Genomic DNA, 25,203 nt, shown 5'->3' on the forward strand with positions numbered 1-25,203 from the left:
CCAAAGAGTCGATGAAAGTGTCATCAATAGTCGATGGAAGTGTCATCGGTCTTCGCTTAACACACCAACACCATAAATTTGTTACATTTTTCTGCATTTTTCATTTAGTATTAAAAGAATTTTTAGGTAGAATAGCCTGCAATGGAGCCGTACGATGTGATTGTTAACCAGCCTGTCGTGATCGACAATGTGAGTAATTTGCAGAAAATGCAACGCGTTTGGAGAAATTTTCTAATGACATCACCCACCGGAGATGTCAAACATTTTGGAGGAGTCACACCTTGCCGATTTTCCTTGCAATATTTCCCTCTATAAGTTGCATTGTGTGTATTAATCCACAGCTTTGGATGTCTATTACAGGGTTCTGGAATGATAAAGGCAGGTTTTGCCGGGGAACAGATACCAAAATACATATTTCCCAACTAGTGAGTTTTTTTGTGCCTGGAGAAGGGTTTGAAAGTGGTCAGGAAATGTAATTATTCCTCTTAATTTTTTCCTACAGTATCGGGCGACCGAAACATGTGAGAGTGATGGCTGGTGCCCTGGAAGGTGATCTCTTTGTTGGACCAAAAGCTGAAGAACACAGAGGCTTATTGAGCATAAGATATCCAATGGAGCACGGAATTGTGACTGACTGGAATGACATGGAGAGGATCTGGACATATATATACAGCAAGGTAATACCAAAGAATCCCCCAGGATGTATTCCCATCACTGAGTAATTTTGTTTCAGGATCAATTGGCTACTTTCTCAGAAGAACATCCTGTTCTTCTCACAGAAGCTCCCTTGAATCCTCGGCGAAATCGCGAAAAGGCTGCTGAAATCTTCTTCGAGACATTCAATGTACCAGCACTATTTGTTTCTATGCAAGCTGTCCTTAGTCTGTGAGTATTTAGCCTTACCACAAGAATTTCTTTCAGCCATTCAGAGAGCTCTAAAAAGAATGTCATCCTTGCTTTGGGCAGATATGCCACAGGTCGCGTGACAGGAGTAGTTCTCGATGCTGGAGATGGTGTCACACATGCTGTACCCATTTATGAGGGCTTTGCAATGCCTCACAGTATCATGAGGGTTGACATTGCCGGAAGGGATGTCACAAGGCACCTCAGGGCACTCATTAGGAAAGAAGGCTTCAATTTCCGCACAACGGCTGAATTTGAGATTGTCAAGGCGATCAAGGAGAAAGCCTGCTACCTAGCTACAAATCCACAAAAGGAAGAGACCATAGAAACGGACAAAATACTCTACACTCTTCCCGATGGAAACACCATTGACGTAAGTCTTCCCCATACAGGAAATTATTTTTCCTCCTATTTTAGGTGTAATTCCTTCATAATCACACCTATTGTGATACTCCGATTTTCTAAAAGTGCTCCGATCGAGCTGAAATTCACAGGGTATATGTTTTGAACATCCCTGATGCCGAAAATGATAAGCCGCCATTTTCAGGTCCGGCAGGCCGTCTGTCCGGTCGTCCGTAGTACGTAATAACTCCGGTTTGGAAAGATATCTTCATTTTTTTTTTAAATATACTCGCGCGTGCGACGATTTCTATGTTTTTACTAGAGCTGGCCAAAATATGCAAAAAAAATCTTCAAAATATGCGACATAAAAACGTACGAAAAATCATAAAAAATGCAAGAAAAATATGCATTTATTTTATTTATTTTTTAGCCAAATAAGAATGTTTTGTAGAACTTTGATATAAAAACCTTTATCTTTTGGAAATTTACTTTTTAATAGGATCTGACTAGATTCAGTAATCATTTCACGTATTTTATTTTTTAGAAAGAATTTTCGAGTTGCTTAATAGTAGTACCCTTTAAAAATGCACTATTTTATTGCTTAAAGCAATATTTTTGAAAAATATACAAAATGACAGCTATAATAAACCGAACTCGCAGTATGGAAAGATAGCTTCAAGAAAACTTCAAACGCGTTTATCTCACAACTTGCTTTCTAGATTAAGATTTTGGATTTACTTAAAATAAATTTAGAATGTTTTATTTTGAGCCAATAATAGATAAATATAAAACCAATCGACAGATTGAATACGATTTAAAAAGATATTAAATATTGTCTGTTAATTTTGAAGTAGTTGAATACAACATTTAATAACAACCAATCTTATTTCAGTATTTGAAATTTAAAAATGTGGTCTTTTATTTTTCACTTCCTTTGTAAAATGTGACAAATGATATTTTACATTTTATGATATTTTTATGATCCAAATCTTTCCCTGATATAAGAAAGTAATACTTAAATCTATCAATAAGTGCTGCCTGAGTTCCAGTACATTTGGGATTGATTTAGAAATTGTACGATTGTTTATAAAAATTTTACAGAATCAAATCAAGAAACCTTCTGGATTGATTTTAGAAACTTAAGATTTAATTTTAGAAGCTTTACCGCTATATAAACTTTTCCGGTTAGTTTTAGACATAGAACCCTTAAGCTTATATTTCCACAGATCAATTTTAGAAAACGCGCACACCTTAAGCATAAAGAAAAATGTAAATATTATATATCAATTCCCAACTTCCTTAACATGAACGATCTTAGGTGTGTTTAAGATAACACGCACAGACCAATCACAAAACGGTTTAGATCACTTTTAAAAACACGAACAGCCTAAACATAAAACGGTTCAGATTAGGCTTAAAATCACGCACATCTCAATTATAAAACGTTTAATGCGCTTAAAATTATGCACAGTTCAATGATACAACGGTTAAAATTGCGCTTAAAACAGCGCAAGCGTGATTTTAAGCGTATTGATCGTTTTATGATTTAGCTGTGCGTGATTTTAAGCACATTTACAGTTTTATCATTGAGCTGTGCGTGATTTTTAGCACATTAACCGTTTTATGATTGAGCTGTGCGTGATTTTAAGCGTATAAATCTGAGCCGTTTTACGTGTGTGCTGTGCGTGTTTTTAAGCACATTCTTAACCTTATGATTGAGCTGTGCGTATTTTCAAGCTCAATCTGAACAGTTTTATGATTGACCTGTGCGTGTTTTTAACTCTTTCCGGACCACAACATATCCAGCGAACGAATTTCAGTAAAACTCACTTTATTGTAAGTCTTAGTGGTCAAATATGATACTTTTGTAGAGAAAGAATTTTTTCCTCCTCTGGGAAAATAGGAAAACTCATGGGTACTCTCGTCCCCAAAAGAACGCAAAGGATACAAATTTCAATTTTCTCAAAGCCAATATTATCGATTTTGTAAACTATTTGTGCGTGTCAAAGGACTCCTGTACGATGTTGATAACTAAAACAAGATGAATTATTGACCAGTATCTTGTGGGATGTCCAGAAAGTGCTAAAAGACACCCAGCTCCTGCTTGTAAACAGATTCCTCATATTATTTTACACATGAAACTTTAAAACACATTTCTTTCAACTCGATGTTATTGTAGACACATTTAGCTTTCTCAAAAGCATAAAAGACACTTCCTGGACAATCAGAATTCACCAAAATCAGGAAGAGTAGGAAAAACTTCCCTGAAAGCAATCTCCCTCGCTGCGATGTCAAAATTATCGGCCATATTGGCAAAAATGTCGCTCTCGCTTGGAATTTTCTTACAAGGTTGGTGTCAAAAAGCAAATGGCGCGCATTGGCGGGATAACCTTACATTTGATCTCTAGGTTTTTGGGGACGAGAGCACCCATAAAGTTTGAACAAGTTTTTTGAAAATTTAAGAAAAAATTGTTTTTCGAATTTATGCAATCTGTAATTGTTAGTTATCATACTTATTGGCCCCGAGAGGTTTTTCCTTATTCTGGTCTAGAAATATCACAATATCTGCAAGGAAGCAGAAAATCGAAAATTCACGATTTTTGACCAAAAATATCTAAGCTCAGGAGTTAATTAGGATCCTGCAAAAAATATCCTAGATTTGGACATCCTTACAGTTTGTAATCATCCATAAGAATCGGAATTTTATCGATTCTAAATAGCCTAAAAAAATTATTTTTTCCATGGGTACCCAGAGTCCCAAGGGAGACGAAAGAGTTAAGCGTTTTTCGAAATACCGATCTAAGGATTTCTTGTTCTTTTAGAATATGATATACAGAAAACCTAATTGAACATCATTTCATCCTTATACAATAACTTCAATTCATTCCCTCTATCAATTTTTTCAACGTCAAATGTTAAAGAAAAACATTTCAAATTATTTTACAGATATTATGTTTAAAAAAAATGATAATTAAAAAATTTTTAGTAAAATTAGCGAAGAGTTCTATATATAGTGAAATCAAATATTAAGCAACACTAGTACGATTTTCTAACTCCTTTAGCAGCTTTTTCTATAAGCTGATCTAGGCTTATAACTGGCTTTTTCTACTCTTTTAATCCTTTACAGATCGGTCCTGCACGATTCCGAGCCCCTGAGGTTCTGTTTAGGCCTGATCTCTTGGGTGAGGAATGTGAAGGCATTCACGAAGTGCTAATCTACTCAATACAAAAATCCGATATGGATTTGAGGAAGATGCTGTACCAGAATATTGTCCTGTCAGGAGGATCAACACTTTTCCGTGGCTTTGGAGATAGATTGTTGTCTGAGATTAAGAAACATGTCTCAAAGGACATGAAAATTCGAGTAAGCCCACAAAAAAAACCCAAATTCCTTAATAAAAAATTTCTAACAAAATTATCCCTTCCAGATTGCAGCTCCTCAGGAACGTCTCTATGCCACATGGATGGGTGGTTCTATCCTGGCATCTCTTGACACCTTCAAGAAAATGTGGATCTCCAAGAGAGAGTACGATGAAGAGGGTCAGAGGGCAATACATCGCAAGACATTTTAGATTTTAGATTTTCTCATTTTTGCAATAGTTTATTTAAATCTTTTTTTTCACGTAAAATTTGCACAATTTCTTATAATTTTTTCCGTTGACGCTTTTGGTCGCGCAATAAATAGTCCTTGCTAAAAAAAATCGTATTTACTACTGAAATATTTGGAAGTAAAAATCTGATCATTTTACCAATAAATCTCCCTGAGATTGTATTATGTCAAAAGAAATTTAACAACTCAAACTTAGTGAGAAAAAAAAAATAAAGCGCAAAGTTGTAAAAGACCCATTCTCATGTTTATAGGTACTATAAATGAAAAAATGTATGTGCTTTTTATATTAATTATTTATAAACTTGATCAATAACTTAAATATACAAAGTTCTTAAAGAAAATTCTACAACTTCCAGCGAGAATTCATTCATTAGAAATGAATGATTGGTTAATTTTCGTAGACGAGAGATATTACAGCGAAAGTTGCACAATGAAAAACTAAAAGAATATACCTGAAAAGACCATTATCAGGAATCTGGATCATCTTAGAACATCACAAGTTCACAAAAACAGCACTAGGAGCGCTAGTATCAAAAACAAATTTTGCAAAATTAAGCGTACAATGCAAAATCTGCATTGTACAATCAGAAAGTCGACTCTAAATACTGAAAATTTTGAAATTTCCAGATGTGTTCATAGATGTCTCTCCTAGTCCTAGTGAATCAAAAAACAGTGACAATAAAGGAGAATAGGCAAAAATGTATGGGAGTTTAACCAACTTTTCGCCAGAGACAGGATTGGGCCCATTTTGTAAATATTGGATTATGATTTAAAAATGACCGAAAACCATGTAAAAAAGAACTGTGAGTCCTTGAAAAATTACTGATATCCTTCGGAAAATTGATTTTGATATTAAAATTTTTTTAGTGAACGGTTTGGCCGATTTAATGTATAATTTTTTATTTTTTATTTATTTGTGCTTACACTCGAGCCCTTTTCAAGTAATTATATGTTTTGCGTTTATGCGGCCACCGCCGTCTTAGCGTTGATGACCTCGGCTGATAATTCGGCTCAAAATATGAAGTATACGATGAGTACGATGTATATATAGTAGACTCTTTCAAATTTGGACATTTGGAACTGATTTTTGACATATATCGTGTAACGGTCACGAGTGTAAGAAAATTCCCATACGCATTTGTATGTGAAAGTAAGAAATTGACATCAACTTTCAAGGTCATTCGCCGGGGACTAGTATTCTTCATCCATTCACTGGACTAATTCAAATCGATATGGCATGAGAAATATTTTTCTGCTGCTACTCAGAATTGAACCCGAAAAATCAGTCATAGACAGTAGACACTACTCTATCCACTAATCCACTGAGGCTCTTCCTTAAAGTGTATAAGCATAAAAGGATTAAGCATATAATATCTCCTTCCATTTGTAAAAAAAACATTTTTAATTTTCTTTCTTTTACATAATTTTTGAATTTTATTACTATCTCTACCCTTGCATTTCATTACTGAACACTGTCCATGCCAGTTCTCGACCAAAAAATCATCCTTGCCTGATGCTTTAAGAACTGTTTACCAAATTTAATTACATTCTGAAGACCAATTAAAAAAAACATTAATTGAAGAAACTTCATTTTAGTTCTGTTATTTATATTAAGCTTCACTTTCTCTTAATATTAAACCTACCGATCGTTTTTTGCCGTTTTTTTAGCACGCTCAGTCAAATGACAAAGCACTGTAGGTAGGATACTTAACAAATATTTCTTGGGAAACAGGAAAAATCAGAATTTACACACTAAAAAATATATTACATGAATATTTTAAGAAATTCATAAAGTTTGATAGCGACATTGTACCGCTTAAATATGTGCTAATTTTAAAAAGTACATAACCCGGTCAGCTTGACCGGTCTTGGTAATTTTAGTGTTAAATGTGTTAAAAAATCTACCACATTCTTTCCGTTACTTAGAGGTTCCACATAATTTTGAGTTTAGTCTCCCGTGTAATCGCAACAAAAGTTGTTTTGTTACCCACCTCGTGACAAGTTGACTTTTTAATATGGAGCTATTTTAAGCCAAAGCATGACACGATCGGGTACACTCAATCCCGGCATTATGCACATTTTCGGGAACGAAAAAAAACGCGCGAAATGGCATTACGCATCGAGAAAATTTGCATACCCGCAGGGGCTTTCTTTTGAATAATTCTGTCGTAGAACGAATTTCGCGCGGAGTAAAAGTAGTTCAAACAAAAAGATTCAACTGTTTAATAGAAATGCATTAACAAACAGTGCTTTTTGGCCAGAGTTCTTCAATAAATGGTTAGAATTAGAAAAAATACCTCAATAAAAGAAATTAAAGTTTTATTCCGAAAAAGTAGCAAAATGTTTTCAAATTTCCCGCGTCACAACGTAGAATAGTATACATTCAGGCGTATTTCAAAAATGATTTCATAAATTGGCTCCCAATGGGAGGTAAACTTGCTTAATTGTATGTGCATAATTCCGTCAGGTGCATAATCCCGAAAGACTTAATGCCGGGACTGAGGACTGAGTATACTGTGTAGGTGGAGGGATAAAATATACTAGGGTAAAAAAATCTCATACGAATTGTGGAAATATGAGAAAGTGCCAACAAACATCTGGCATGGGGCTTATTAATTAATTAATTAATTATTTATTTATTGTACTGGGCCAGTTGGCCATTTTGTACAAGTATTTCTGATACATTTTCAATTCTATGTTCTCTGTTATAGTCTGATCGTAATATAAATCCTCCTAAAATCTTTACAAAACATCTTACATTGTCTCAATTTCAAGTTTCTATGAATACATTTCTTTTTGCTGGTTCAAAATAATGTCATTGGGGGGCGTCTCCGGAATGCGGGCCCTGCACTTCTTTGAGCCTCCTCTATGCCACAATGTCTCTATTTTCCAGAAAGCCTCCGAAAAAGATGCACTGACGTCATCGGTTGGGAGTCCATCAATAATAACCAGTCCTTAATATTTCACTTCGGTTCAGAAGCAAGTTCTCCAACATCAATCCGCTGTCCCGTTAAATCGTTGTTCCCCTCTCTGGGCTATTTGGTGCTCCGTTCTATCTCTTTTCAGCAATTCTAGACTTTATCTTAACTCTCTTCCAATGTCGATAAAATTTTTTCCTGAATGTTTCCCAACTTTAAGGAAATAGGCTAAATCCTCTTCGACCACGACGCTGCATACCACTGATAAAATGGTAAAAATTGGGCGTCATTGATGAAACTTGAGCTTTTCTCACTTTTTTCACGATTTTCTTTTCACACTTGATTTTGAAAGCTGGAGGTAAGACCCCCTCCAAGAGGTGAGGAGTTAAAAGACCACTCGGACCACTCCTCTGGCCGGAAAGCACAGCCCGCTTCCCTTGGGCGACCTCTCTGCTCGACGTCGAGAGAGAGAATGTGGGGCTTATTAAATCTGTCAATACAGTAGAGTCTCGCTATAGTCCATATTTGGTTTCAAATTTGACACTTGGGTCGCACTATAGTCCATGTAATTTTTTAAAATTATCAACGATTTTTAGTATTGAAATTGCTCGACGGCTTCCACTTTCTTTGCGATTGTGGTACTTGTCCTTGCTCTCTTCATTAGCATTGAACAGACTGGGCCATTGCTCTTTTAATCGATTTTCAAAGAAGCAATGGAGAAGTGATATGACACCTTCATTTTTTTCGATTAGATAATTCACTGAGAACAGCGCCATCCAGTGTAAGTAAAATGTCCAAGGCGGGAAATATTTTCAGTTGTTCAAAACAATGTAATTCACATTATTCACATGTATTTTATACTAAACTTTAATTTCACTAAGCCTAGACTCATTTTAAATGTATTTCAAAAGTTTTCACAAGAGTTTTATGAGTAAAATTTCCTTTGTTTTGATTTTTCCTGGCATCAGCTGATTTCGATGGTGGTCGATGAAATTTCGAACAGTGAATTCAAATAGAGAATGTTAACGGACTATGTGATATGGAATTGTCAAGAAAAAGCAATTGACCGGGCAATTGCCCACCCGGCAAATTCTGCAGAATTCTGCAGAAATTCGTCAGATTTGAATTACTAACTGCCGAAAAATCAGCAGAATTTCTGCAGAATTTTGTTCTAAGGTGGATCCGATCGTTGTATGAAAATTCTGCAGAATTTTCTGCAGAATTTCTATAGAAAATTTTAAAATTATCGGCAGAATTTCTTTAGAGTATTTAGATGATTTCTACATTTCTTCTACCCTTTCTAATGTTTCTAAACATTATTTTAACTACATAAAAATATGTATTTCAATTTATTTAAAATTCAATTTTTATTCAACAATTTTACGTGAATACTCTCTTTTTTACAATATTATTATGATGTTATAATACAATATTATTAAATCAGCCGTAATAGAAAATACGAAGGGGAAGGAAATGGTTAGAAAACACGAAAGAAATTCGCGATGCTCACGAAGTCGCACGACTATCCCGAAGCCACACGAAGTATCCGATTGAATGACAAGAAACGTTAAAATTTCAAAAGTGCAGAATTGCAGATCGAAGTTTTGCTGGGTGCTTTTTGCTTTTTGTTCAAGGTATTTAAATTTGGCTAATTTTACTAAAATATCATTTTCTTTTTACAGAATATTGTCTCAGAGAACGGAAAAAGATCAAATTGATGCAAAAATTGGTTTGATGCCTCAATTTTTTGAATATTTTTTCCACGTGTAAAAAAGCAATGAAGGAGTAAAAAAGCAATGACCATGTAAAAAAGCCCAGTCTGTTCGATGTGATTATGGATCACAATTACCACAACTACTTAATAAAGTTTTCCAAAAATATTAAAATAATTATGCATGTCGCATATTAAAAACATAACCTAACTTAAAATCAGTGTTTTGAAATCAACGGTCGCGATAAATTGTGGACTATAGAGCGATGGCCTATAGCGAGACTCTACTGTACCTGTTCGATAGGTCTAATTAATTCACCGTAAGAAGTTAGATGCTTTGCCCACTTTGCCCATTCTCCTTTATTAGTGGATGTGAAAATGTGTTATAAACCCCTCGACTTCCAGTAATTCCAGTCTTGAGATAATTTTCTGTTAAAATTTAAAAATACGGTATTCCACTTCGCCCATGCATTCGCCAATTTCGCCCCATTGTTTTCATTTCCGTCCAAGAATGTAAGAGGGTTTGTTTACTCTCGAGTTTTCAGTGATTTTCGCGTGAAAAACAATGGAAAGTTTTGCTAGTGCACCCCCAGGATTGCAGAGACTCTTTGAGGAGTGTCAGCGTGTGTATCCAGATCAGAAAAATCCCCTCCAAGTCAGTACAATTCTAAAGTTTTGGCTTGGTGGAAATGACGTCCTTGACTACATCACCATGTACGACAATCGGGGAGATCCTACAAGAAATATTCCACCGCACTGGCACTACGTCTCATTTGGGCTATCAGGTGAGTAAAAAACTGAAGCAAGTAAGGAAGTTAAAAAAATAGAAATGGAAATGTATGCATAGATCTGCATGGAGATGGGAGAGTCCACATTCCCGAGCCATCTGTGGATTTGGAATTTCGTTCAGGAATGGGCTTTGAATTGACTTTTCGCCTCCTGAAAGGGAATGAACAACGTCCCCCAACGTGGCCTGCCAATCTCTTGCAAGACCTAGCCCGATATGTCTTCAACACAGGGAATCGATTTTGTGTTGGTGACAATATTCCTTGGCTCAAGAAATCCTTAGATAACAGCAACTCTAAAATTCTCCATATGCTAATTGCTGAAGATGCCCAGCTTAGACGTACAGAAACACCCTTTGGATGGGTGGATTTCTGTCAAATTGTAGGAGTAACTAGTGAGGAACTTGATCAAGCATCCCGTTGGAATGGAAAAGGAGTACTCAATCTTCTCAAGAATAATCCAACGTAATATGAAAAATATTTTTTTTTTATGAATTCATTGAAAATGAGAGAACTTACAAAAGATTCCTTGTAGAACTGGCGGTGAATTCCTTATAACCGACATGAAGAGAAGTAAAAGTGTCTTTGAATTGTTCCCTGAAAGTCTCCGTGAACTCGAAGATGATCTGGAAAGAGAAGGATCTGATTTAGTTGGGGTCAATGCTGAATTTACTTTTCGCGAATTTTCCGGGGTAAAAATGCTGCAAAAATAAATAATTGCTAATAGAAATGTTAGACGTAAAATTATTATTTTCTAGATTTCAATCAAGGAAGAAGTAAAGACCGATGACTATTGCGAAGATCCACCAATGGATGCCAGCAGAGAATTTGTTTCGATGAAGGCTGAGGAGTTTTCACCATTTTCATCTTCAATGAGCACCAGCAATTCCTTGAGTATGAGTGGACCAATTGACACAAAACCCGTAACAGGACATACAGTTCCTCTGGGAGGAATTGAATTCACCCTGGCTCCCTATGCAGCAAAATTCCTCGTACTCGCCATAAAAGATCGAATTAGACACGGTCGCCACTTCACATTCAAGAGTCAGAATCTTGCTGTAACATTTGTGGCAGAATCCGTGACGGGAGCCATGGTTAATCGTCGGAATCCCTATGCTCTCATTGGCTACTGGATGCAGATTCTCATCCCCGATGACCTTGTACCACGCATGCTGACATCCTTTGAGGGAATCATGAAGAATTCAGAAAATCTCAATCTCCCCATTGAATTTGAATTCCTCGATAAGGGTCTGAAAATCATCATTGACAATCCACGTATGACTGAATCGAAAAACTTCCTGCCATAATTCCACCGATTTTTCATCCCAGAAGTGCCTTTTTTATACTATTGACTAAAAAAAATGTATTCTCTTGTTTTATCACATTTTTTTTATAAATATTCTACGTAAATTCTTTTGCAAGAATTTAATATAGACTTATTTTTTTATACCGAAATCTGAGATATTTTCTTTGAAGACTCCTTATTCCTCCTTCAACAAACTTCCTCAATTTTCTCATCATCTTATTACATTTTATCTAAAATTAATTCATCATTTAGCAACATCAATCACATGGTAAGGAGAAACTGCGTGTGACCTAAAGATGAGGAAGAAAGCACCATCACCGTTTTTGTGTGTTTTGCCCTCTAATCGCGCACAAAACTCCCATTCATCCCCCTCCCTCTACATAGTCCAATATATTCAGCATTTATTAAGCGGCACATAAAAAGCATTCCGTTCTCTTCAAAGACCTCCGTGTGCTATGTATAGAGAGTAAGATTGGGCTTGGGGGATAATTCGCTAAATTTGCCAAGAGTATAAAGTGGGGAGAAAAAGTTAAAGGACAAAAGTGGTAAGGGAAAAACTGCGGATGATGAGATCAACCCTCATAGACATTTTTGCCGTGTCAAGTAATGCCTCAACAATATCACAATGAGATATCATTTACATTGGATGGCAAACAGAGGAAAATGACTGTGGAAAATTGTATACACGGATTTTGTGATGAAAATTACCAGGATCCCTCTATATTGCCAGAGGTACTCTTTTTCTAAAAAAATCACAGATATTAAATAAATTTTTTTATTCTAAAATAGTAAATTTTAATTTAATTTTTACTAAAATAATATTAATATTAATAAAAGAATTAAAAAATATAAAAAATAAAAATATGAAAAGAATATAAATTAAATAAAAATAATCTGAAACAAATGAACTTGAATAAAAAAAGGGGTGACAAAACGTCCCAGGCTTTTCGAAGTGCTCGAACTCGTGACTTATGCCCTAGACACACTTACGACTTAAGCCGAGAGACGACTTAGTGGAAAATGATGGAAATGTAGTTTACCCATTATTTCTAATAGAATTACGCTAAGCCGTCTCTCGGCTAATCCTTAGATCTGTCAAGGCCCTTGATGCTATCCCTCAAAAGTACTTTCGCATGATTTACCGCTTTCTAGAGATTTCTTAACCGATTTAAACCGATTTTTAAAATCACTCGAAAGATCCCACAAAATAATTTAAAAAGTAATAAAAATGAATCGCGACCCCACTAGGGATAAGCGGTCGAAAATGAATGAATGAATGATTTTCGGACAAAAATTATTTATTGGTTCATAACCGGTTCATTACTGGTTCTTTTTTTTTGTTTCCCCCCTTACCTGTCCCCCCTTACCAAGGTCTTAGGCCTTTAGGCCTATTTTGAGCAGTATCCTGTGTAGAAAATCCTTTAAAAACCAAAAACGTCCACAAAAATATATACCAAAATCATCAATCTATAAAATTAAAATATCTCCCAAATACTGAGGGAAAACAATAAATATTTAAGACGGGAACCTTACACATTAATGGCCGTACTGATTACTGGTTCTTAGGATATAAAAATAACTTAGAACTGATATAATTGAATTTCGATTAAAAATTAGTTATCGGTTGTGATCAGGTTCATTACTGGTTTAATTTTGTCGAGCCGGTTCAGTTTTATAGGAAATTCCAAGACCTTTCCAACGAGCCCAAACATGACCCCATTCGTCTGATAAATGTACTCTTTAGTCTTTTTTAACCTTTGACCTTGAAAAACCGTTATTGAATGATCCAACGGTATCTTCACACATGGTTAATTGTCCGCCTGGGTAATCTCTAAAACATATCCAAAAGTGAAAAAAATCGCATGACACGTTTTCCAGTAATCCCAAAAAAAAACATGGTTTTGGAGGGAAAGGGGAGGGGTGAGGGGAAAATAAGGGGTATAACAACGATCCTTGGATCGACTTATGGTGGGGTCTCCAAGTCGTTATCTCTAACCGTTTCGCCTCTAGAGCTGGCGACAGCCGGACAGATACACGAACAAACATCGTAACGACATTTCTCAGAAATCGTCTGAAACGCGAAGATTTCTTGGCAAAAGTGATCTCCGGAAAAGTGGGGGGGGGGTGTAAATTTGCTCTCTCCGTGGAGTTCGAGCAGTAAAAATTATATCAAGGTTCTGCCCAAAATGAAATAAATTAAAATCACAATACTGGCTATTTGGAAAATTATTACAGTAACCCCTCATTGAGACGATAAGTCACCAATGCCTAGGTACTCTAATCTCTTTCCGGGCCGTAAAATATCTACTAAGACCATTTCCTTCGACTTAAGTTTAAAACACCTACGATTAGTGTGCTAGACACACTTACGACTTAAGCCCAGACGAGAGATAGCTTAACGTAATTATAATCAAAATAATGATTTGACTAAATTCCCATCAGTTTTCTACTAACTAGGCATTAGTCGAGAGACGGATTAGGCAGAAACTGACGGAAATGCAATCTGATCATTATTTTGATTATAATTACGTTAAGCCGTCTCTTGGTTTAAATCGTAAGTGTGCCTTAAGTCGTAAGGACATTAAGCGGCCTTCAGACTAGAGGTTTAGCCCTGTTCCCGATGGTCTCAAAATCCTAAATAGCAACCCTTTTTATTGCTTTTTTACAATTTAATATTAATTAAATTATTGGATTAATACTATTAATCCAATCCTAAGTCAAATTTTTCCAACAAATCTTGATTGTTGAAAAAATTAGAACAGTTAAGCTATATTGCTAAGTCTCAGATCTGAAGCACGTATTTAACGTTTAAGTGCCCAAATCGACTCAGGCAATTTGACCCAAATTCGATCCTGGCAGTAAAGATTTATCTCAAAGTGGCATACACTGGGGGCTACTTAGGATCATCGATTAGATATTCTCAGCATAATTTTACTTTATCTAATCCTTTACTGCCAAATTTTACATGTTAAACATTCTCGAGGTTAAACCTGAGTGGGCTTTAACGAAATATAATATTAATTTATGTACGCATAGGATTTCTATGTTCATCGGGCCAATAGTTTAAAAGAAAACAACAGTAACTCAGGATTTTGGAATTGCAAAAGGTGATAAAAATGCTTCATCTCCTGGTATTATGTAGGAAATTTATGGTGATCCAAATTGTCAAAAATTGCTGGGAAAACTCCTCAAAGAAATCTTGGAAGAAATGGAATCATATTACGACTGACTGAATGCCTTGGAGTTGTTAATGAATTAAGTTCTAAGCTGAGGTGACATGATAACCTATTTTTGATACTATCGACTGCCGATTCTGAAAAATTTAAACGATAGCTGCACTTCCTGTAACTAATATATATGTTTATCAACAGTCTCGTCTCATTCTTTTAAGAATATCGCAATGAATGACCCAACAATCTGTAAAAAGTCGACATTCACTTAGTCTAACAGATATAGATTTATCGATACTATCGATTCGATAGTGTCGAAAAGTTATTAATACCGCTGCGAATATTATACCAGAAATTTAATTATTATAAAAACTATAGGGTTTTTAAAATTTGATACGCTATACTTAGCTTGTAAGATTTCACCTTGAAGTCACTCTCTTGTAAAATTGACCATGTGAGTTATTCAAGTCTTATTCTGAGCCATCGAAACGATTCATTAAATTTTAAAAACCACTAAAATGGCTTTAAATTTTGGATTTTTAGGTAAAATCGATCTGAACCCAGTATTAAGATTTTATAACAAATGTAATTTTCAGCACCATAATCTATACCAAATCAAAATATTTTAAAATATACAATATTTGGACCTAGATAATACTTTGTCATAAGAATGTTTCATCCTTATTCCCATTCTCATGCTAATAGAATGAGAATGATATCGAGATTTTTATAATAAATACTATTCCAAAATAGATTTTTTAATATAAAATATTTTGAGGAAATGCACTTTAGAACGTTGAATTTCTCTATCATTATATTGCTTTGTGATAAAATAGAGAACAGCTTCTAAAGAAAGTCATGTGTCTCTTGAAACAGCAGAAATAAGAAATCTCTGCAGAGGAAAATGAAATGACAGAGTCGAATTTTCACTATCATTAAGAATTTACTAGATTTTCTACCTTAGAACTTGAATGTAAAAAAGAGGTGAATATTGAGAAATAAGTACAAATTCCTCAGGAATTAATCATGTTTAATTTTCTCATGAGATCATTAGGAAAATTGAGAATTACGCGGAAATATCCATTTAAGGTAAGTTAACCTACTAAAACATGATGAAAATCCTATTAATGTTAGAAAGTAAATGAAGTGACAAATGACTCTAATTGGTGTCTGAATCCTCCTCTGGACAGAATTGAAATGTACTCTTGAATGTTGTCTATACTATGTGCAGAAAAATACTATTACATAGTTTAGTTGGAAACATAAAGAGAGCACCGTCGGTCGTCCGCTCTTTTGATTCCGGAGGGATTAATTGAAATACCAAGCATTCCTCAGCCACATCATCCCACCCAATCATGCCACCCACTTTAACTGCTGTTTTCATTCTCTCTCCCATTCAAGATATTTTCCATATAGCTCAGGATAAAAGCTACATTTTGTTATTTTCATGAAAAGAGACAGAGAGAGAAGGGAACATACATTAAGGATCAAATCATTGAATGTAGATTTCACGCGAAACGCAGCTCTTTTTCCCCTCATTACATCCAATAAATATTCAGTTATTCTCAAAATTTGCTCCCATTTTTATGATCAGTATTTTTTAAAATATTATTTTGTATAAAACCACGAGGAATTGTACATTTCTATTAATAATTCGCGCTAAAAAGATTTTTTTTGTAAAAGAGGGAGGTAAAGATTGAGAAATCCTGCAATTCACCTCAATTTGTCTGTCTTGACACAAAAGATAAGTGACGCGGAACATTTTATTGTGTACAAAAATTATCTAATAAGAGAGGGGTTCCCTATAAAAAAGATAATAATTGTCCCTCTCCTTGACATACGTTTCAAGCCTTGTCCTTTCATCCTCCCTGTGGTTGTATTACTTATATGATTCTTTTTTATTTATATAATCCCATTTGATTTGGCACAAATAAGTAACTGTCAGGAAAGCAACAATTTGGAGAGGTTTATAATCTCATAAAAGTGTTCCTCTTTGACTATTTTGCAATCAACAATAATTACCAGAGCTTCTCTTTAATTGATTTATTTTTAAAATTCCTTGCTTGCGAATTTAAAATTTTATAGTGGGCGTGGCCTATTTTTACACAACATATAACAAACTTCACCACAGCTAAATAAGACTAAAGTAAACACAAAGTTCTGTCATATTTCTCGTAAGAAATTGCTCACACTAAATTTTCAACAAAGCAATTTTAACTCAAATCATATTCAAAATTTAACGTATTTAGTGTTCAAATCTTCCAAAAAGAACAAATAAGGTAAAGTGCCCTCGAGTCGACCGGTGGTCAATATTTGAATGTTTTAATGGTGAATTTCTATAAAATTGTCACTGATTCGTATTTATTTGTGGAATAATTGATCTATTAATGTTAGATCATACACCAAATATTAGTGCAAATATAAATAAATTGAATAAATAACTCTACCGGTCGAATTGATGAACAGGTCGACTTGAGGGCACTTTACCTTATTTAAATAGAATTCGTTATTCATCAAATATTGGAATAAAAATCCAGAATTTTTATCAATTTATTTTTAGTGTCCAATTTTATCCTCAAAGTGTCCAAGATAAGAAATTGGTAAAAATTATGAGCCATTACCCTAATCGTTAATTATTATTTATAGTTTCTCAGATTGTTTAATTACAAAATCTATTCAAAAAGTCAGATTTACAGTATAGGGTACTAAAAGTTCACTAATTTGTTTTCAAGAAGTTTTTGTAGAAGAACTGTAACTTTCTAAAACGTTCTATTTTTTTATTTCAAGATTTATTTTATTGGTGTAAAAGAGAAACAATCGGAAATCCTTCATTATTTGATAATACAATTGAAATTTTGGACATAATCAACTTAAGTCCAAATGGTCTCTGTACATTAGAGAACTTTATGTCCATATTTGACAGATTTTCCTGCACAATCGTAAGCAATTTGCTTCAATATGGGTAGAAATTTCTCTAGTGTGTAGAGGCCATTAAGTCCACTAATGAACGTATCGCACACTGTCCAAACGTGAGTTTCCGGAACAAAGATGGGGTAATTTGGAATCATTTCTAATTTAGAAATTTGAGATTTTCTAACAATTTTAGATGGCAAAAAGAAATAAAGTAACGAAGAAGTACTTTTGAATGTAAAGTTTTGTACTTCTTCCCTTTGACCATCTGAAGCAGTTGAGAAAATCTCATAATTCCAAAACAGACATGATTCCGAATTACCCCATCTTACCCTACCAGCCCATTCACGACAAAGGGCTGGCGACAGCACATCGATACCGATTTCACGGCCTCTATAAACTAGAGAAATTTCTGTCCATATTGATGTAAATTCCCTACGCTTGTCCAGGAAAAACTCTTCAATATGGACATGCATTTCTCTAGTATGTAGAGGCCATTACAGAAGTTGATCGGATTTGCATTGCACCCGGTAACCGTGGAAGCTTATGTGTACTCGAAATGAACAACAAAATTTTGTTTTTCACCCAATTTTGTTTGACGCGCGATTCCTATGCCGATACCGATTTTTTCTTGTATATTATTTTATCGAAATTTTTGTATGCCAACGGCTTCTGACTGCTGAGGTCCTTCCGGGACAATTTTGCACTGCCTTCATTTTGACCGTCCCCTACTTGAAAGAAACATTTCTTATAAAAAAAACTTGAAAGAGAAACAGTTTTCTCAGTCACTGAGAGAAATCCGAAAAAGTTAAAATAACATTCCGGAAATGTTAATTTTACCCTGCAGTATTGATGCGAAAACGGTGTAAATATTACCCTTTTTAGGTGTATTATGGGTTAAAGTTACCCTTCTTTCATGTTTATTTTACCCTTAAAATGTGTAACATTAACATTAAAAAATGTTGATATATTTTTACACCCAAAAAGTGTTAAAGTTATGACGAAAAAAGTTAATCGCAGCCTCTGTTTTTTCTCAGTGGTCAGATCCAGCTTTGGCTTTCAACATGTCTTAAGTGCTTCATTAATGCTCGAACTCAAAGAGAGATAACAGCTTTTTCAAAATTGCTACCCAGGCTTAGAGGGCAAACCGTAAAAGATATCAAGCCAACAGAGACAACATACGGTCTTCGGTGAATTCTCCTAAAAAAACATTATCAAGAGACAAGAGACATTTTTCTCAAGATTTTGCGTCCAAATAAAAAAATGTAAAGAATTTTTGGGCGCTTAAATTTTTTTCAACACGTTTTAGATCGTTAAAATCTGTAGAAAAAAAGCATTAAAAATGCTCGGAAAAATCCTTCTTAACAATCCTAAAACTCTACGTTTTATCAATGCGCTCTTCTGGCTTTGAATATGCAGCAGATGCTTCTGTTCCTTTTTTTAGAATATTCGAATATTTATTCTTAATCACAAAATAGAAAAAATTAAAATTATTTAAATTTTTAAAAATTTTACATACACAAAATTTCAAAATTATTATCGACAAATGGAGAAAATATACTTTGCAGAAACAGTTGCTGAAGTGGCAAAAAATAATATCGTTACTTTCTCGGAGAAATATAGAAAAATATATATATATTTTTTTAATTTAGTCCAATCTTTTAAAAATCAGTTCTTGAATATAACTTCTCTTTCTAGCGGCATTAATCTACTCTTCTCAAATACCACAAATAGGACAAAAAGAATATGAATTGAAAAACCTATAATTGGCTTATGATAGTGGAGCAGCAAGTTTAAATCGATCCTAACTTTTGATCAAGAGATGTATTTAGTAACCGTTTGATCTTAAGGATCATAGTCATTCTAGAATAATGGAATGGATAGCGAAAGTTTTATTGTGTCGTTTTGTCCAGTTTACCCAAGATTAATCAGATCTTAATTCCTGAGCGGTAACATAGAGAAGGAGGAGATAGTTTTAATAACTTCAATGGGTTGCTCCTTGGTATTCCAATATCAAAATCTAATATTTTGTCCTAACACTTAATCTATATTTTCCGATTTCTAATCAATTCATCCATATTAGCTACATCCCAAGCAATTTCAAATACTCAGACCAATTTAGCCCCTTTGATTGCAATTGGAATGTTCCTTTGAACAAAAAAACGACATAATATCAACCCCTTGTAAATTTTCGACAGAGTAAAGTGGTAGGATATCATTAGAGGAATTTAATTGTTTCTGGAGCATCTCAAAAGGGACAGATAATCCTAACCGGCTTATGTAGGTGAGATTCTTAACGTGAGCTAACTCGGAGTGCATGCAAATTCGATTTAGAGCTGAAATTGTGAGTCGCCATTCAGTTATCTTGAATCAAATTCGTGAAATTATACAAATTTTGTATTTAAACCAAAATATCAAGGATTTGGATGAACTGACAGAAAAGTGTTATATAGGTGAAATGTAGACCAGAATGTTCTCTATAATTTTCCTATAGAACATGATCTCATCGATTACTCAGAAGCCAAGATAATCGAGGTTTTTTGTTTCTTAACTCGTTTTTTCATCCAGAGTGCCCCAAGTAGTCATTTGTTGAACTTCAACTATATCAAAGAATTGTTGTCTTTTGTGGGACTTTCCATTTAAAACCCTATTTTAAGTGTCTTGGTGGAGTAGAGGCAGTCAAATTGGCATCTGAGTGATTTCAAAGCGTTATTATGGGAAAAATCAATTTTTTCACACTTAAACGGCAAAATCGGAGTGATAGCGTAGTTTGAGCGGAAAATGATGTATGGACGAAATGTAGAGACAAATGTCCTCTACAATTATGTCGAAGTAATCATCAAAATCGGTTTAGCGACAGTCGAGATAATTGAGGTTATGTGATATTGAAATTGGTTTTTCGACTGTGGCGCCCCTGGTGTTGGTCCCACGAAGTTCAAATGTTTTAGAAAGTTGTAGTATTTGGTGAGATCTTTCGTTTAAGCCCTCATTCATCAAAATCGGTCACATAGAACCGGAGATATGATTTTTTGAATTTCGTGAACTTTGACCCTTCATATCTCCGGTTCTATTGAAACCACAGCGCACATACGCACCATTTTGGAAACGTCCTAGACTGGACTACAACATACTAAAATTTCATTAACTTGCACAATGCCGTTTTTGAGAAAAGTGACTTTGAATTTCTATGAATTTTGACGCTATCACAGCGCCACCTGTGGTGACTTTTTGAACTTCCATCTGAAAGTGCTCATCGAGATGAAACCAAAAAGGTAAAATTTATGTCGATATGTTAATTAGAACCGGAGATAGAGGCCGGTCAATGTTCGAACTTTGACCCCTTATAGCTCGGGTCAGGGGTGTTAGATCGACTTAAGGTTTTTTTTGTTTGATAGGTATAATCAACGGCTACAACATACTAAAATTTCAGCCCGATTGCATAAGGAATTTTTGAGTTATTTAACTTTTAAGATTTAAAAATTTTCTTTTTAATAATAGCGCCCCTAGCGGTGGTTTTATGAACTTGCGATGTTAGAAGAGGAAGTGGCATTTCACGAGAGCTTTCCAAAAAGTCCTCATTTTTTAAATTCTGACAATTAGAACCGGAGTTATGGCCATTTTAAGAAATTTTTTTTGGACCCTTATAGCTCGGGTCAGGGGGGTTGGGGGACCTTAAGTTTGGTATTGATGGAAAGCTCTAAGGCCCAGCTATAACATACTAAAACTTGAGCCCGATCGATGCCATAGGGGCGGAGCTACTGAGAAAACAAAAAAAGGGGGGTCTTCAAAATGGCGGAAGGAGGGGTGGGGGGTGGGGGGTCAATGCACCAAGTTGCAATTTTCATGCGATATATAACCTTTGCCGAAAACCGCAAGTCGATATCTTTTTTAGTTTAGGAGCTATTAAGCTCCAAAGAGCGGCGGGACGGCCGGCCGGCCGGCCGGGAACGTAACTTAGCCCCCCATATATTCGTGATCAGGAAGTGGCGAAACACATTTTGGCCAAGTTTGAGCGCGATCGGAGGACATGAAATTTTGTTAGGATTATAGTAGGTGAGATTGTTAAGAATCTCACCTAATATATTCACCCTTGTGAATTGAAAGGGAAGAAATCAAAAAGTGATAATATTAAAAAAAAATCCATGTCCTCAGCAGTTAACACGTGTACCACCCCATGAACAGCCCTCCAAGTGGCAATGTGGAGGGTGAGATCGAATGAGGACACACTTGCTAAATCCATTTCACAGTTCAAGGCAAAGAGACGATGCTCATGATTAAATCGAGGGGTTGTTCGGGTGCATATTTGACTTTTTCCCTTATTCACCAAGCGAATCATCTGTAGAATTTTCATCGCTGTGAGGGCAATTTTGTCTCCTTTTGAATGAATAAACTATATGAGGGAATGAGGGTGGTTATAATATATTTAGCATGGTTGAAAAATCAACAAAAGGTAAATTTGGTAATTTATTAATGGGATAAATGACAAATTGTAGTATATGGAGCACGTGGCTGTAATTAGTATTCATTCCACCCACAGGAATATTGTTATATGTAGACATTTAAGACATCATTAGATCACTTTCCATTTCACACAGATCCGCATCCCAACCTCCAAATTGTTTTAGAAGGAATGGGTTCTCTGTGTATATGGGGTGTTAGGAGTAAAGACAGAAGGAGAAAGTGAGACCTTCTGAAAGGAATTTTGATCATGCTAGTAATTTACCAAATCTTCTTACCTGCCACTCTGTCATCATCTACTATATATGTGGGTTCACTTTCTCTCAAACAATCTACCCCCCACACCCTTTTGCCACATACTACACAAACATATGTATGCCCACATATAGAATTTGAGGAGGGACCTAAGAGATACACAAGAAATTCAAGCATCCCCTCAACAATCACTTCACTCAAGTACACATCATCCAATAATAATATTTCCTCAAATGTGATATATTATTATTAATCCGCATTGGATGGTGTTTGTGGTCCAACAGTAATATTTATACCCCTCGATTAGGCACACTCGATATTTCATGAAAATTATCATCAATTTTATGAGGTCCATAAAAAAATCTCTACACAACGTTATTAGCCATAGTCCTGCACATTTTTTTTATCCCTCTGTCCAGACGAATAAATGAGATATAAAGGACAGGGGGATTTAAAGAGATTTACCTGAAACATAACCAATTTAATTGGGACTATGTGTACGTTAATTAAATGGATGGACTTTTATCATTAATGATGTTATACCTGATCGATGCCGGTGTACTAGAACTCATAGTGTACATATAGATAGGGATTGCACAACCAAAATCCGATTAAAATGGCAGTTTTGCAACTTCAGTGGGATTCGCTTTTGTGTCCAATTTTCATCCCTATATATGGTCTTACCGATAATTAAAACCGTATCTAAACTTTCTGTCCAACCACTTCATAAAATCAACCAAGTACAAATACATAAATCATGAGACGAGATTTCATCTAAATCCAGTGTTTTTTTTTATTCTGGGAAAATTTAATTCTGAATCAGTATCAAAAGGATCCAAAGGCTCCCCCAAACAAAGGACCACACACTCGAAATGATCCAAACTTTAATGGTCTGATTGTAATTATAAAAGTGATTTTTCGACCACTCTTGCTTCTCAATCCCTCCACCCTGCACGCTACTTAAAATGTTTATTAATTTCCCTCCCCAAAATTCTACTCTGCTCTGGGGCTAAAATGAAAATGCCAAGGGTTGCGCAAATATCACCATTTTCAGCCAATTATAATTGAAATATTAATTAAAATTAATTGCAATATGATTTAATGTATGTCTACCCAGTGCATTTGTCTGTTTAAAATCACGTAATTTAATTATCCTCTCTCAGAATCAGAAACACAATTATTCTATTACATTTTCAATCGTACAGTCAAAATTAATTTTGTACATTCAATTAGATACTGCAATAATTTGTATATGGTTTTTGGGGAACTCATTCAAATAAGTTATGTGTGACTATCAATAAAAACTTCATAATTTTCCCACATATATACCACATTTTTGCCTTCAGTGGCTTTTGTGTGCAGAAATTTCGGTCCATTGGATCGTTTGTGTTTGTAGTTTAGGGATGGAGATGAAAGCACAAGTGAAGATAAAGTTTATTGTGAGCTTTTTTTTTTCGAGGCAGTCAGAGGGTGTAGAAAACGCGCCTCATCTATAAAGGGACCGTGAGGAGGGAAAACACAAAGAATTCTATGAGCTTCCTCTCTTACATGGAGAAGAGATAATGAAATAATTTCTACCAAGAATTTTCACCAGAGTCGCATTATTAAATATTTCAAGTTATTGCAAAAAAGTGGTCCAATATCTTTCACCGTTTGGCATCTAGACTAATTTTCCAAAAAAAACTTAAAAGATATATAGTCATGAGGGAGAAAACCACGTTTCTAGATAATATCGAATTAAGGGGGGTCACCCGAAGACCGAAAATTGATATTTGTCGCCGTTTGGACTATAGCGTGCTAATAAATTGAAAAAAAAATGTTGGATTAATGTAGTGTATTGCTATCCCTTTAGATTCGAGTAATAAAACAGAGAAAAGACAGAGCACTAAAAGAACTTTATCATAAAATTTTATCAAAAAACATGATCCTATCCCATGGAGTGAATATCAGGGCAGAGCATTCTCATACATTTTCCGTACAAAAATGTGGTATATTTCTTCTTAAGTGGTTTTTTTTAGTTTTGTTATAAAACCAAATGCGATCATTTTAAAACTTTTACCAAATGAAAGAGTATCTAATGTTATATCATTAGCACAAAATTTATAATGATTGCACGAGGATAATAGTTCCTAAAACCTTTATGAAAAAGACGTAAAATTAGAATTTTTTTGAATTTTTTCTGAAAAATGTTCTATCTGTAACACCAGTAAAATTTTAAATTCAATAAAAATATATTCTCTGTATATGTATGTGGCTACCATTTCGTGTTATATTTGTTTTTGTGGGATCTAAAGCTCAAAAATTATAAAGAATTTAAGAAAAATATACCATTTCTGAATTAATATGCTCCATCCGTTAGTTAATCATCCTAGGTGAATATACATATTGTTTCTGAAAATTGACTTTCGTTGAAATTATAGTTAAAGTTGTATGTGAAATTGTAATTATTGAAAAACGTAATATTTTTGGGTTTAGTGGGTGTGTACGCAGAGCTTTTTCGTTTAAAATCCTTTACTATTATAAAATTTTCTTCTAAAAATTACTTTGGAAATGTGACCAAATGAAAAGTTGGTACCTCACATTTTGCTTCTTATAATGTATTCAATTTGACTGGTAAAAATCAAACATGGTTCATAAATTAATAGGAGTTACAACAGTTAAAAAAAATGAGATTAGTGTTTAAAACGCAGATAAAAACGAATCTATCTTATAGTACTCTTATTCTGAGCGACACATTTTAATTACCATGGGATATGAATTAAAATAAAAAGATAGACTTGGTCTCCAAAAATTAAAATAAATTTATTTGCATTAATGTAAAAAAATGTAAAAAAT

General features: G+C 34.7%; 3 protein-coding genes across 3 annotated transcripts in view; 2 read left to right on the top strand and 1 right to left on the bottom strand.

The window, feature by feature from the left end:
• Nucleotides 1-7: 7 nt before the first annotated feature.
• LOC129810290 (actin-related protein 1) lies at nt 8-5,196 on the top strand. The gene is made up of 7 exons (XM_055860659.1): nt 8-189; nt 361-425; nt 503-677; nt 734-885; nt 967-1,276; nt 4,373-4,609; nt 4,674-5,196. The coding sequence occupies exons 1-7, from the start codon at nt 142-144 to the stop codon at nt 4,815-4,817; spliced, it is 1,131 nt and encodes a 376-aa protein (XP_055716634.1). The 5' UTR covers nt 8-141; the 3' UTR covers nt 4,818-5,196.
• Nucleotides 5,197-9,971: 4,775 nt separating this feature from the next.
• Nucleotides 9,972-11,724, top strand: LOC129810282 (suppressor of fused homolog). The gene is made up of 4 exons (XM_055860651.1): nt 9,972-10,269; nt 10,332-10,734; nt 10,805-10,961; nt 11,028-11,724. The coding sequence occupies exons 1-4, from the start codon at nt 10,050-10,052 to the stop codon at nt 11,574-11,576; spliced, it is 1,329 nt and encodes a 442-aa protein (XP_055716626.1). The 5' UTR covers nt 9,972-10,049; the 3' UTR covers nt 11,577-11,724.
• LOC129810303 (E3 SUMO-protein ligase NSE2-like) overlaps nt 10,736-25,203 on the bottom strand; it is a 32,982-nt gene continuing 18,514 nt past the window's right edge. Inside the window, exon 6 of the mRNA XM_055860674.1 lies at nt 10,736-10,895. The gene's annotated coding sequence lies outside the window, so the exon portion shown is untranslated. The remainder of the gene's footprint in view (nt 10,896-25,203) is intronic.

The sequence above is a fragment of the Phlebotomus papatasi genome, chromosome 1 (assembly GCF_024763615.1).
Source record: "Phlebotomus papatasi isolate M1 chromosome 1, Ppap_2.1, whole genome shotgun sequence".
NCBI classification, from domain to species: domain Eukaryota; kingdom Metazoa; phylum Arthropoda; class Insecta; order Diptera; family Psychodidae; genus Phlebotomus; species Phlebotomus papatasi.